Source organism: Carassius carassius, chromosome 6, assembly GCF_963082965.1.
Source record: "Carassius carassius chromosome 6, fCarCar2.1, whole genome shotgun sequence".
Taxonomy (NCBI): Eukaryota; Metazoa; Chordata; class Actinopteri; order Cypriniformes; family Cyprinidae; genus Carassius; species Carassius carassius.
In genome coordinates, this window is record NC_081760.1 from 35,168,440 (window position 1) to 35,181,295 (window position 12,856).

The 12,856-nt window shown below is 37.7% G+C and overlaps 1 protein-coding gene across 11 annotated transcripts in view; it reads left to right on the forward strand.

Moving 5' to 3' along the window:
- Nucleotides 1-2,696: 2,696 nt before the first annotated feature.
- LOC132142738 (nuclear factor 1 X-type-like) overlaps nucleotides 2,697-12,856 on the forward strand; it is a 112,157-nt gene continuing 101,997 nt past the window's right edge. For 3 of the 11 annotated variants that reach the window (XM_059552834.1, XM_059552835.1, XM_059552842.1), the window contains exons 1-2: nucleotides 2,698-2,971; nucleotides 9,530-9,613. In XM_059552834.1, the coding sequence (XP_059408817.1) occupies nucleotides 2,969-2,971; nucleotides 9,530-9,613 (87 nt within the window). In that variant the 5' untranslated portion in view covers nucleotides 2,698-2,968. Of the gene's footprint in view, nucleotides 2,972-9,529; nucleotides 9,614-11,343; nucleotides 11,498-12,856 lie in introns of those variants that run through there. The other 8 variants (XM_059552843.1, XM_059552836.1, XM_059552837.1 and 5 more) reach the window with 5 other exon arrangements.

The following is a 12,856-nucleotide window of genomic DNA, read 5'->3' on the forward strand; positions in this document are numbered from 1 at the left end:
GTTCTTTCTAATTTGATCCATTTTGCAATACGATTTTTTTTTTTTTTTTTTTTTTGTTAAAATGATGCTTAAAATTCATTAAAAAGTTGATTAGTTTTGAAAATTCGTTAAAGTGCTTCAGAAATCTTTTAAAACACAGTCTGCTTATAGGCTAAAATAACGAAATCAGTGTTGGCATATAGCGAGGGATAAACTCAATAAATTAATAATACGCCTTATTAGTAATTACTAGTCTTATTAGTTATATATTATCACTCTTATAATATGCCTTATTAGTGCTAAAATAATGCAAAAGTTATTTATTTTACAAAGACTTTTTGTTTGTCATTTCATAGCCTACTGCACAATGAGAGCAGTGGCAAGTTGAATAAAATATTACGAAATAAATTACGAAAATAAATTATCAGTTTAATTCAATTTAAAGAATAATCTGGTAGTGGGTAAAAAACGAAAAAAAAATATATCATGAATGAAGTAGTGAGATGCTTAGGCCTAGGCCTATTTAAATATTTTAAGAACTTTTTAATATTGTTTTATTTATTATGCCATAAGAGCATATATAAGCATTAAGATATATCTTATATCGTTAACAATTAACAAGAACTAAATTATTCAACCTGTTATTTATTTAGCATTATTCATTAGCATTAGCATTATTATTCCTATTTAATCTTTCAATTATTTTTTTTACACAAAAATATTACATGTAAAAAAGAAATACAATTTCTTAAATATCCTGACTGCTTGCCGTGGAAGATGAAGCTGTCTCTATCGATCAATCATTTCTTACAAATTTGATCAAAAAGACAATTTACAATAATAAATCTAACGTAAAAAAAATTGTTGACCCTGGTTTTATTTTAATCGTAAGTGAAACATTTTCAGAGCCGTATATTTCTCTGTATTAGGTCGTTAAAATTTGGGGAAATTATTTAGAAATCCACAGTAGTGGATTTACACTTTTGTAATTAATTTGTAAACTCAATTAATAATGCAATGTATATCGCTCATATCCGGTACAGGGTTTCCTTAAATTTGCCCAAGGTCACATAAGAGCAGAAGACTTTAGATTTTTTGAAACTGTGATTTGTGAAATTACAGACTAACTGTTCAAAATGTGTTCATCTAGATCTCAATTTCAATCACAATTATAAACATATCTTATATCCCTGGCTCTGTGGCTTGATCGGTCTGTAGAAAATAAGTTTAACTCTACTGCTTAAAGCACAAGTCCAACTGAAGCCTAACAGGTCTACTCTGGACCATTGGGGCTATGAAACCCTTTCTGAGAAAAAAAAAGCAGGCTAAGCAACCCCATTTTATTTCAAATGAGCAGTGATCCGATGCTGCACCTGTTGGACGGTTTCCTGTTGGAAGGTTACGATGATGCACTCTATTATTTTATTGATAAGCACTTGGTGATGTCTGTTGCGTTTCAGAAGAATCTGACGGGTGTCATGAGACACTGGCTGAGCGGGACCATACCTCATGATACAGTCTATAGCAACACCTGTAGGCTACTCGCTGTAGGTAACGATTACTGAAATCTTCCCCCGTCTTTTCTGTCTTTTAAATTAAAAAAGAACTGTCGTCGGCTACGTATTTTCACAGTTATCGTAGGCCTACGATTCAACAGCGTTTAAAAACAACTTTCTATTAACAAAAACCAATAAGTAAAAAAAAAAAAAAAAGACGTTATCGTACACTTCTGAAAAAAAAACACTGCAACCATCTACATAACTAACAAAAGCTGTCATTATTAACGTTGTTTATTTATATATAACAAAAGTACACCCTGTTTGTTTAAAATGTCTTAAAGATATATAGTTGAAAATTAGACAACTGTGCTAGGGGCATCAAAAGACAATTTGGGCCGCACTAGCTGAACCTCAGTTGATTGCGTCTTGAAAATTAGGCTACTGACAGAAAGTCGTCCTAAAATGACCCCCACCCCCCAACCCCACCAAACACTGGGAATAATTCGCGCATTGATCATCAGTAGGCCTAGACTAGAGCAGGCTAGATAGGACTCTGGTACTTGCAGCACTTTTGGTCGTGTTCTATTTATTTTTTTCTCCCATATATTTTTTCTCCCATCTATCCCTGTGTGTAGAGTCTGGTTCGGTGTTCAGTAATCCGCGCCACAGCTCTACTAATGCCCCGAGGCTCCAGCTGCCACACCGGCCGGCCGCGGAGCGCCACACGCTGATCAATAATTTACCAGCTCGACGCCTCCCCGACCCGTTACCCCGATGCAGCCTCGGGTCGACTGAGGCTACCACCGATATTTAGCTACTCACGGGAGAGGACGTTTATTCTCCCGTGATTTAAATACAGCCTCAGTAAGCTTCAGCCAACAGCCATAAGATCCTTTCAGTGCGTCCACGGATTAGACCGTCGCAATGTGCACTACTCGTATTGGTGCCTGACTGCAACGGCATTCGTGGACGCCTCTCGCGTTCTTCTGCCCGGGAACAGCGGGGGTCCCGTTATGATGCGGACAGTCGGAGTATCGAAAGAGGGAGATGCACTCAAGGTAAACAGGAACTGACTTCAGGACATAAAGACGAAGAAAATCACTCACTGTCACGCAGAACGTCTTCGTATAAGCAGTTCTGCGCGCACCGGCGCTCGCGGAGAATTTCAACCGGGCTTGTTAATTGTGAATTTCAACCGGGCTCCATCGCTCGGCTGATGACAACAGGAGAATATATTTTAAATGGAACAGTTTAGGAACAGAGCCCGGAGACGGCGATAATCCATCGTTTCGTAAAGTGGCGGAGAAAGCTTTACTTTTACAGACGGAACGAGCCCCGGGAAACAGCCCGACTTGTTGAGTTCTTTTTTCTCTTCCGGTATCACCGGAGAAACCGACTGGTGCACCCGCTCCCTCTCCTCTTTTTTGGACGCTGAAGGTTTAAAGAAAAATGGGTCTTTGAGGAGAGCTGGCAAATTCCCCTCAACTACAATGGTACGTGCTATGAGAATCAATATCTTTCCCACTGCTTGCAGAGATCGAAGCCAACAGATTTCAAACATCAAAGCAGAGCTATTTAAGAAATGTAAAAAGCACAAAACAATTGTCGCTCAAATATAAAAATAGCCTGTACTGTCGCCTCTTTTATACAACACGCAGTTATTAGCTTCTAACATTGTTGTGTAGCTGTTAGGAAAAAGCTTTGAAATACTAAGAACATAAAAAATACAAAAAAATTAAATAGCGGGGAATATAATAATTATAATATAATTATTATTAATAATAATTATGATTATGATTCCTCGAGATACAAAAACAATAGGGTCTGTCTTCAAGATCTAAATTAACGTAATTTAAAAAACTAATTCTCATTAGACTTGATTGTATTTATCTTTCTATTCTTTTATTTTTATAGTTTAATGATAATTTTAGCTTGATCTTGAACGTTGATATTTATTCAGATGGCATTATCTCTCCAAAAGCAACATCTAAACTGAAGTAGTCAGGGAATGTCTAAATCCACACGCACAGTTCCACAGTATAAAGCAAAGCTATCTGGCCTAATTAAAACTGATTTTAAAGAGATGTAAATCTATCTGTAGCAGAATGGATGTTTTATTTGTATTTTTTTTATTAATATAAGTTTGCAAGAGTATTTTCTAGATTGTCTTATAGAGGTTTTTGAGGGTTTTCTTATGGGAGGTTTTCTTCAGGGGTTTAGCATGTAGGCCAGTGTTGTGATGTACCTGCTTCCAGTAGTTTAAATATCATTTGTAAATTAAAAGATAAATAGATAAATAAAACATCAGCCAGAAGACAACTGCTGAGAACTACTATCATTGTAATGTGATGAAAGCTGGCAGCACATCTTGTCATGTCTGAATACCTCACAGGTTGATCTTTTGAGCCATGCAGGGTAGGTTATCTTAAAATATATTCAGTAAGGGATTTTTCAGCACAGGAAGCAGTTTTCAAACAGCAAAAAAAAAACAAACAAAAAAAAAACAGCATTATATATTTTGAACCAGTTATGCTCTATATAATGAAAGTTGAAACTATATCAAATTAATACTTGTGATCAATTTCTCTAAACCTACAGTTTTAGACTTACACAGGTGTGTGATAGAACCTGAAATGCGTTCAGAGGAGCAACTTCACTTCCAGTTATGTGTTAGTTTAGGATTTACATGCTCTAGTAGTTTTGTCTGTATAAATATTTGCACAGCAAGCACATCAGGCTGTGTTTAGATGGAGAATTCTATGCTTTAAGTCAGACCTTAAACGTGAGATTGACAGGCCTTTGCAGGCTGAAGGGGCTGGATCTGAATATGAAACGCCACATTTTCCTGCATCGAGCATTTTTACATCATGACTAATCTTTCCAATGTGATGAACATCTTCTTCAGCCAAGCACACCTGTGAGATCTAGGTAATAAAAGAAATGCAAACTAATTCTCCACGAGCGAGGTCAAGCACTTGAGTCAGATTAAAGCATCTGGACGGTGTGAAGTATATCCTCACACGCTGAAATCAGTCAAATTAGTGGTTTAAAAGCATCTCACAAACTGCTCGCTGAACTCACTGACTTAGTTATGGAGACTCGGCTCAGGCTGTGAATTCCAGAACCGTCTTTTCTAGATTGACTGGTTGTCACAATGCCAGGGTTGCCATGGATGCAGTGCCCTGCAGTGATTGGTGGACAGCTGCATGAACTTGTTTCTGGGTGTAAACTTTTTGTGTTTGTGGCATGTGTGTTGGCACATGAGATGCCGTAATGCAAAGCCACCTACTCACTTTTATTCAGCTGATTAACAGTGATGAACATGTGCAGACGAACACCGCAACCCCACTGCACACCTGCACACACAAATGCTCATGCATATGCACTTATAAACTCCTAGCAAAAGCATGCACCTGGTGCACATGTAGAGGCCCTTACAAGCACGTTATGGAGAAGACAAGCCGTTAAAGTGGAGATCAGAGGTGCTGGGTGCAAACTGGGTTTGGCATGAGCCAGAAAACTCATGTCAAAACCCCAAACAGAGCTTTAATAATTAATAGCCTCTCGTTCATTCCAGATTCTCTCTATCACTCTGTCTCACCATCTCTCTCTTTCTCCTTCTGCTATTGCCTCCGAGATGCTCGTGTGAAAAAAATCACATTTTTCCAACAGTTCTCCCCGAGGTGCTTCTGGCAGACACACAGAGAAAGGACGCTTCATCCTTTTATAGCACTCGTTCTCTCATTCCTCTTTTCTCCTCTTTTTTTTTTTTTACTCTCTCTGTCTCTCTTTGATGCAGTTGCCATAGAGGTCAGGTTTATATGCTGACTTGGCTCGGTATTGCCAGTTAGTAAATCATAATGATAAAAAAAAACAATGGTGCTAATAGTAATTGCTGTGTCATTTGGACACAAAAAAAAGACAAAGAAAAAGGAAAATCAGTTGGACCTGTGCTGATTGTTCTCAGGCCAGCTGGTTTTTGAATGTGTGGAGGAAGGCCAGGTGTGTTATGAGTGGGAATGTTCTGTGTAAAGTTAGCAGATACATGAGTATTCTTTGTGTTGGAGTGAACAAATAATTGCAATGCTGTGTGCGTGAATTACTGTGTTTTTGCTTTTTTTAAATTGTGTGAAAGAGGTTTTTTGATAAGAAAAGGCTAGAAGCGCTATTACTATTGCTCATATTTTGGGAATTTTCAAAACGGCTAACTCCATGTATTACACGTTTAGTCAGTTTGTTGGGGAACAATGTGCTGTTACTTTTCTAAGAGTTTTTTAAAAGGCCTTAATACGGGTTGATATAGCCTGGGGCCCAGGCTATATCTACACTAAAATCAAATTCAGGATATCTGTTACTTATAAATGCATGGTTTCAAGTTAAAAATTCTAATATTGATTTAATTAAACCTTTGGAGGTTGGAATTATTTTGAAGAGTTCTGTTGACACAATATCAATGATTATGCTTAATACTGTGTGTAAGTAGTAACCACACATTTGTTTTTAAATTGGCAGTTATCAATTCACTCTATCTCAGTGTAGTTTGTTGGTTGAACAAAATTTTATTCAGGAAAAAAAAAAAAAAAAAAAAGTTATTTGTTGCGTCAGTGTTTTTTGGGTCCAAGAACCATTGGCAGCAAACAACTTAGTGGGGACAGTTTACCCAAAAATATAAAATTAACAAAAATCCTTATAAAAAAGCAATTATTATTATTTATTTTTTTGTCAATACAGTGGAAGTCAGTGAGCTCTAATGTTGTTTACCAGTTTTAAATAACTTCAACAGCAAATTTCAATTTTTGAGTGAACTATCTCTCAAAAATTGACCACCCAACTGCATGGATATGAATCCCTTAAATTTTCTTATTTTATTTTTCAAATAACATTGGCTCAACCAATGACATGAGTTTGGGTCCGGGACCACCAGTTTGCGTGAACAATAGTCAATGAGGGTTTGGAAGTGGTTTGAAACAGTCATTAATTTTGCAGTGCTGTTTGGCGCTGAAATTACAGACTTCACTCTTAAACTCCAAACCACAAAAGTGTGTGTCTGTGTATGTGTGTGTGTGTGTGTGTGTGTGTGTGTGTGTGTGTGTGTGTGTGTGTGTGTGTGTGTGTGTGTGTGCATGTGCGTGTGTGTGTGTGTGCATTCCACTAAACCACAAACGTATTGCCATATGCCTCCTACCCATATACACCTCTCTCTCTCTGTTCCCCCATAAGGACCTATGGAGGAACCCCTTCATTTGATTCTGTTATTCCCACCAATTAAACATTTTAAACAAAGAGCTCTATTTATCGGTGAGAGTGAGGAAACTTGTCGTAATTAACACATTTACATACATCTCCATTGACTCCAATTAGGTCAGAGGCTCCCAGAGCTGCTTTGAAATGTCCCTCTTTTCTCTGTGTGTTTCGCCTCTAAAATGTTAATTAAGAAGAGGCTTGAGATTCTGGCTGAGGGCTGGCCATATGGACCCTGCATATGCTCCTTATGCATACAGCCCATATATAATTAATAGCTCACTACAGAAAAATAGGAGCTTTTGGAGGCAAAGATGAGTCTGAAGGTTCCTCCTTTCGAAATAAGGATAATAGTGAAATTCAGAGTTCCTCCAGGCGCCAACGTAGACTTCTGTTCTCCATCTGTGGACAAGACAAATGAACGGATGATCTCAGCACTGAGAAATACCGTCGAGTTGAGTTTGTTCAGCTGGATTGTGCGGCCTGGCCTCGCTTACGTCTTTAATTTGCTGGTTTATCTTAGGGGTTGAGAATCGAGTCAATCAAATTAAGACAAATCGAATGAGTCAGTGGAAGGTTTTCCATTTTCTGCTTCGGTTCAGAGTGATGGGAGCCATCGGAAAGAGCGCATGGTGAAATCTGGTTAGCTGATTTCCTGGAACATGAGAGTAATCAATACCCTGAAACTAAACAAAAGTAAACACTTGAGTCAATCAATACCTAAAATCCGTTTAAAGAAATCCAACCCAGAGCGTACAGAGTTTGTCAGGGATTTTGATATTTGTGCAAGTGCTTTCAACCTTCCAATTGGGCCACTTTTTACTAGATGTTTGGGCTTTTGGTTAATGTTCTTTAAAGTCAGGTTTATTTAAAAACAGCTGGAGAGCTTCAGAAAACATCAGTGAAGGGCTCTCCTGCTTACTGCTATTTGCTGTCCCATGCATGAAATGCTCCTTCCAGCTTTCACTCTTTAGCTTTTCTGTCTCAGAACATCGAGAGCCTTGAACTTGTCTGAGTAACGTGTGCTTTTTAATGTGTGCATTTCGTTCTCTTTAATTATGAAAATGCATGTTTATGTTCTAATAAACCCAATCAGCAATTGTTTCCTGCTTGAATGAGATTTTTGCGCACCGTAGCTAAGATCCCATAAAAGTGAGGGAAAATTGGGAAGGCTAATGTTACATTGGGAGGATATGATTAGGCTTTGTTATTCACCACAGCCCGAACCTAGTGCCAATGCCTGGGACTTATTATGAGCAAACTGTGTGCGCGCGTATGTGCTGGAATGGATGTTGAAATGTATTTATGCACTCAAACGTTTATTTGTGGTTAAAGATTATATTGTTCATATTTGAATATTATTAGTGTGTGTGGTGAATGGTTGTTGAATGAGATCCTGGTTGGCTCACTGAATACCTAATGTGGTTTGTAAAATTTTGAGTTTTACTCTTTCAAATGGTTCTTTTTGCTTTTCTCTTCTTTTTAATGTAGATGTAGGTTTGCATCACCTTAAATCGTAAAGAATTGTTCTTGCATTTACAGTAAATGTCCTTCCATCGACCCATGCATTCCATTCAAAACGTGTAACTTTAAAGTTGTTGTTTTAAGGATTTTATTTTTTCTCTTAATAATGTTGTTGTTGTTGTGGTTGTTGTTGTTTTACGGTTGTCGTGTACTACTGCAGCTTTTGAGTCCAAGGCAATTTCCCTGTAAAGGACAATAAAGTAAAACTTAAACTTAAAAACTTAAACAAAAGATCATTCAGAAAATCCTGCAATCAAACGATTATTATTTACACATATAAGCATTTATCAGTACTCTTATTGCTAAGTGATTCAAAAGCAAACTTTTTTTGTCTTATCTAATGCATTAAAGTGCAGTGTTGCCTGAAATACTATAACTATAATAATATGCAGCCACCATAAAAAATGTCAGCACCAACTTGGAAAGCTTGTAGAATTTGAGCTAAAATCGGAGTACCATCAAAGGTAATTTCAGTGCAAGCTAAATCTGTGTTGAATGAGAGTGTAGTTGAATATTAATATGGATATTACTTTACATGTAATTAAAATTGTTATATATACTTTGAGCTTGTTTTTATGCTATTTATTATTGAATGTTCATGCTTTACAATGTACAGTCATTTCAGAAGTGAATGTTTTTTTCAGTGTGGACACTATAAAAATAGATTTTTTTTCATGTTGTAAATTAAACAAATAATTATTGGAGTAAATTTTACTAGAAAATACTATTTCCACCATTTACATTTCTAATTTAATTCAATATGTTAATTGCCATTTATTTGTGAAATTTTCTAGCAATTTATGAGACAAAATTTTTCAAAGTAAATCCTATACACTGTACATAGGATAAAGTTGCCTGTAGCCACTGATCTAGAGTGAGTGTTTGCTTCTTTCCAAAAAAAAAAAAAAAAAAAAAATTAAAAAACACTTTGGAGCTGGGATGAGGAAACTGTTTCTCAACCAGCAGTTACTGGAGTATCCAAATGAACAGAACACATATGCACATCATGCCTGGGGAAGGCATAACAGAGGAAGGTTAAGCTTTCTGCAGCTCTATGAATGCTCTGCCTATGTGCTGTCTGTTATACTTTCTACTTGACATAATGGTTTATTCACGCATTGAACACAAATAGAACATGGAGAAACAAAAAGAGTTAGAGACCATGTGATTGACTGAGGTATGTTCCACTAAAGTCTTATGTTTCAGGCTTTGTGATGTAGCTCTTGGTAAGACCTTGTATGACCCTATGACTAAATTTGCTTTATCTGTTTTGTGTTGGATTACAGGCCACAGAATCGTATCTGGTGCATGAAGGTCCCCATCGAGCTTCTGGCATCTCAGAGTGTTTCCTAGTGCCTGAATCCTACAGGGTACCAGCCATTTTCCTCTTTACCTCCGTGTTATTGTTGTTTGTTTTATTTGTTTCTTTATTTTTCTGAGTGTAACATGACAAACTGAACTTTGATTTCTTTCTCATGGCTGATGTAATGAATCTGCTTTCAGGCCAGACTGAGTTGGACTTCAGATTGAGATAAGATGAGCTGTAATCGGTTAAGCAAACTATCAAACTCTAATGGAGCAGAGATATAACCTATAATGCTTTTGATTCATTATGTGTGTCGTATCCTGTGTAGTAAAGCTTTTTTTGAGAGAACATTGTGTACATGTACATCATAAATCTCATTGCCCGTTTATAATCTCGCTGTGTTTACATGGTCATATGGTAAGATGGTGGTTTGTGTTGAGAGGAATTCAGAGTTTATGTGGAGAAGCAGCTGCAGGAGTTATCTACATAAAATATCATCAGGATTATTTAACTGCCAGCCACAAGGGAATGGTAAAAAGCAAAGTGTGTGTGTTTGTGTTGGGTTAAAACCACACACATGAACTATATCTCTTGCATATGGTTCTCTTATGTGAGTTTTAATGGAAGTCTTAGCTGCTGCAACCGCAACTCAACTGTGGGTCTGCTTAACAAAGAACAGGGTGTGTGTGCGCGTGTGCATGCATGTATTTGTATGTGTGTGAAAGTATGTGTGCACTGAAAGCTGAATTGTTTTTTTTTCATTCAACTCATGCTATTTTGTGGAGTAATGGCTGCAAGATATGTGTGTGTGGGAAGCAAGAATACTGTGGTTTTTGGATTTGTGCCTTTCAATGTAGTAATGCCAACCTGTGTGCCTTTTTCTCTGACTAACTCTCCATGGTCTGTTTTCCCAGATGTTGATTAAACTTTGTGCTGGATTATGCCTGTAGTCCTGGATTAAATTGTGCCATATTAGTAAATTTCTTTTGAGGTGTTGGCTTAAGTGGTCTATGAAAAGCAGCCCTAATAAAAGTGCAGGCTAATCTGCCTCTTAAAGTTTGACAGCAGTGGCACAGCAGAGTTGCACGGCTGGAGAAGGTGCAAGATAAGCATAGTTGAGCGTGCCGCTAGGCAGCCTGGGCGCTGTGGTTTGCCACAAAACAGATGTGGGTTTAGGAGACCACCCTGCAATACTGTGATGCAGGACTGGAGCCTATAGATGAGTCATAGAATAAGAGAGAGGGGGAGAGAGGACTTACCTTCCATTGACTGATCGAAATACAGATTGCATGGGGGAAAAGTATTGCAAACCGAATGCTGACAAAAAATGCAGTCAGTCCTGATGACATTGAACTACCCTTTCATATTTGATTGGATTTGCACTGATTCCCAAGGCTTAATGACTTTAATGAATTTGTCTATTCCATTTAGACTGAAGCATTTGGAGTTGAAATAAGGGGGAAATACTACTCAAAACTGACCTCGAAATATTGATCTGTAATTCATTTTAATATGTGCCAAAATGAAATGGTATTATTGCATGCTTACTAGTGTGCAGTTATGGCAATGCTTTATCTGACTAGTTTAAAAAAACTGTGGCCTTAAATGCTATGGATGTATTCTATAAACCCAAGTTTTGTGCATTTCACCTTTTCTGTCACACAAGTCTTTGCAAGTTTGTAGATAATGAGAAACTCCCTAACTTAGTTTTTTTTAATAGGAAAAGGGTGAAGGGGGAGAACAAGTAGGAGAGAAAAGTTTTTTTCCTTCCTAAAGTTTGAGCTTTCACTTTGTGACTTCGAGGCGGGGTTAGCGGTGAGAGCAGCATGGAGTAGGCGCAAGGGGGACGGCGTGCTATTGCAGTGCAGCGAACTTCCACTCAACTTCAAAACGCGATTCATTTCCCGCCTCTGAGATAATTATGTACTCTCCGTACTGCCTGACACAGGTAAAATGCCTTCATTTAATTAATCAGTCGTGGCTGTGTGTGCGTATGCTGCATTATAGAACCGCTGCCGTGTCTTGTCTTCTCTGTTGCTGCTTAATAAATGCATCACAGGTTATGCGTTGCACTTTTGAGAACATTATTTTCGGCCGCGCGTTTATTTCCAGCTTCCAGCTCGCGCGCGTTATCGTTCCGGAACTCTTCTCGCGCATTTCATTGCACATGGGATCGAAGAGAAAATGGCGCTTCTCCCAAATCTATTTTATATAAAAGGAGATGGGTTTGCCCGGAGAGGAAGCTCTTCTGACTCGGTTTGAATTTTCGATGTCAAACTATAAAACGTTATTGTAGAAAAATGAATTTAGTTGTATTCCCAAGCTGTACTGAATTGTGATGAACTGCGTGAATGTCTCCGCACCCGAGTTCAGAGACATGATGTGACACTGATCTGCCTGTCCTGAGTGAGAACTGTTGCTAAAATATCCCAGCGAGCAAGAAGTAGTCTAGTAGACGTCTAAAAGACGTCATTCTTAGACATCCAGAAAACGTCCTCACAGGAGCCAGAATGAAAGTTTTTTTGACGTCTTTTCTGGACGTTGTTTAGACGTAAATTAAAGACGTGATAATGACGTCATTTTTAGATATCCACTAGACGTCTTTTCTGGACATTGTATAGACGTCAATTAAAGACGTGCTAACGACGTCATTCTTAGACATCCACAAGACGTCCTCACAGGAGCCAGAATGAAAGGTTTTTTGACGTCTTTTCTGGACGTTGTTTAGACGTAAATTAAAGACGTTGTACAGACGTAGTTGTTAGACATCCAGAAGACGTCCTTACATGAGCCAGAATGAAAGTTTTTTTGACGTCTTTTCTGGACGTTGTTTAGACGTAAATTAAAGACGTTCCACGGACGTAGTTTTTCGACATCCATAAGACGTCCTCACAAGAGCCAGAAAGATAGTTTTTTTGATGTCTTTTTAGGACATTATTTAGATGTCAAAAACGTGCTAAATATGTAATCTTTAGACAGCCAGAATAAAAGTTGTATTAGATGCGTTTTCTGTAGAAATGTCAAAGATGACTGTTAAAGACTCGTATTAACATGGAAATCCTATCTGGACATATTTGCAAGGATCAAAATTCAAAAAAATGTTTGCTTCAAACAGTGGCATTGAGTGAGTTAGTTCTCACTGAGAAAAACCCAGTTACTCATTGTTAATGGTTGTCGTGTCATGAAACTGCAGACAGACCATAGACCTAAATTATTTGAAAGAATATGGATTAAATTGAATATTCAATTGAATAATTGTTTAGTTTATATACTAGTCTTGCATTTTTGTATCTTATCAATATAATTG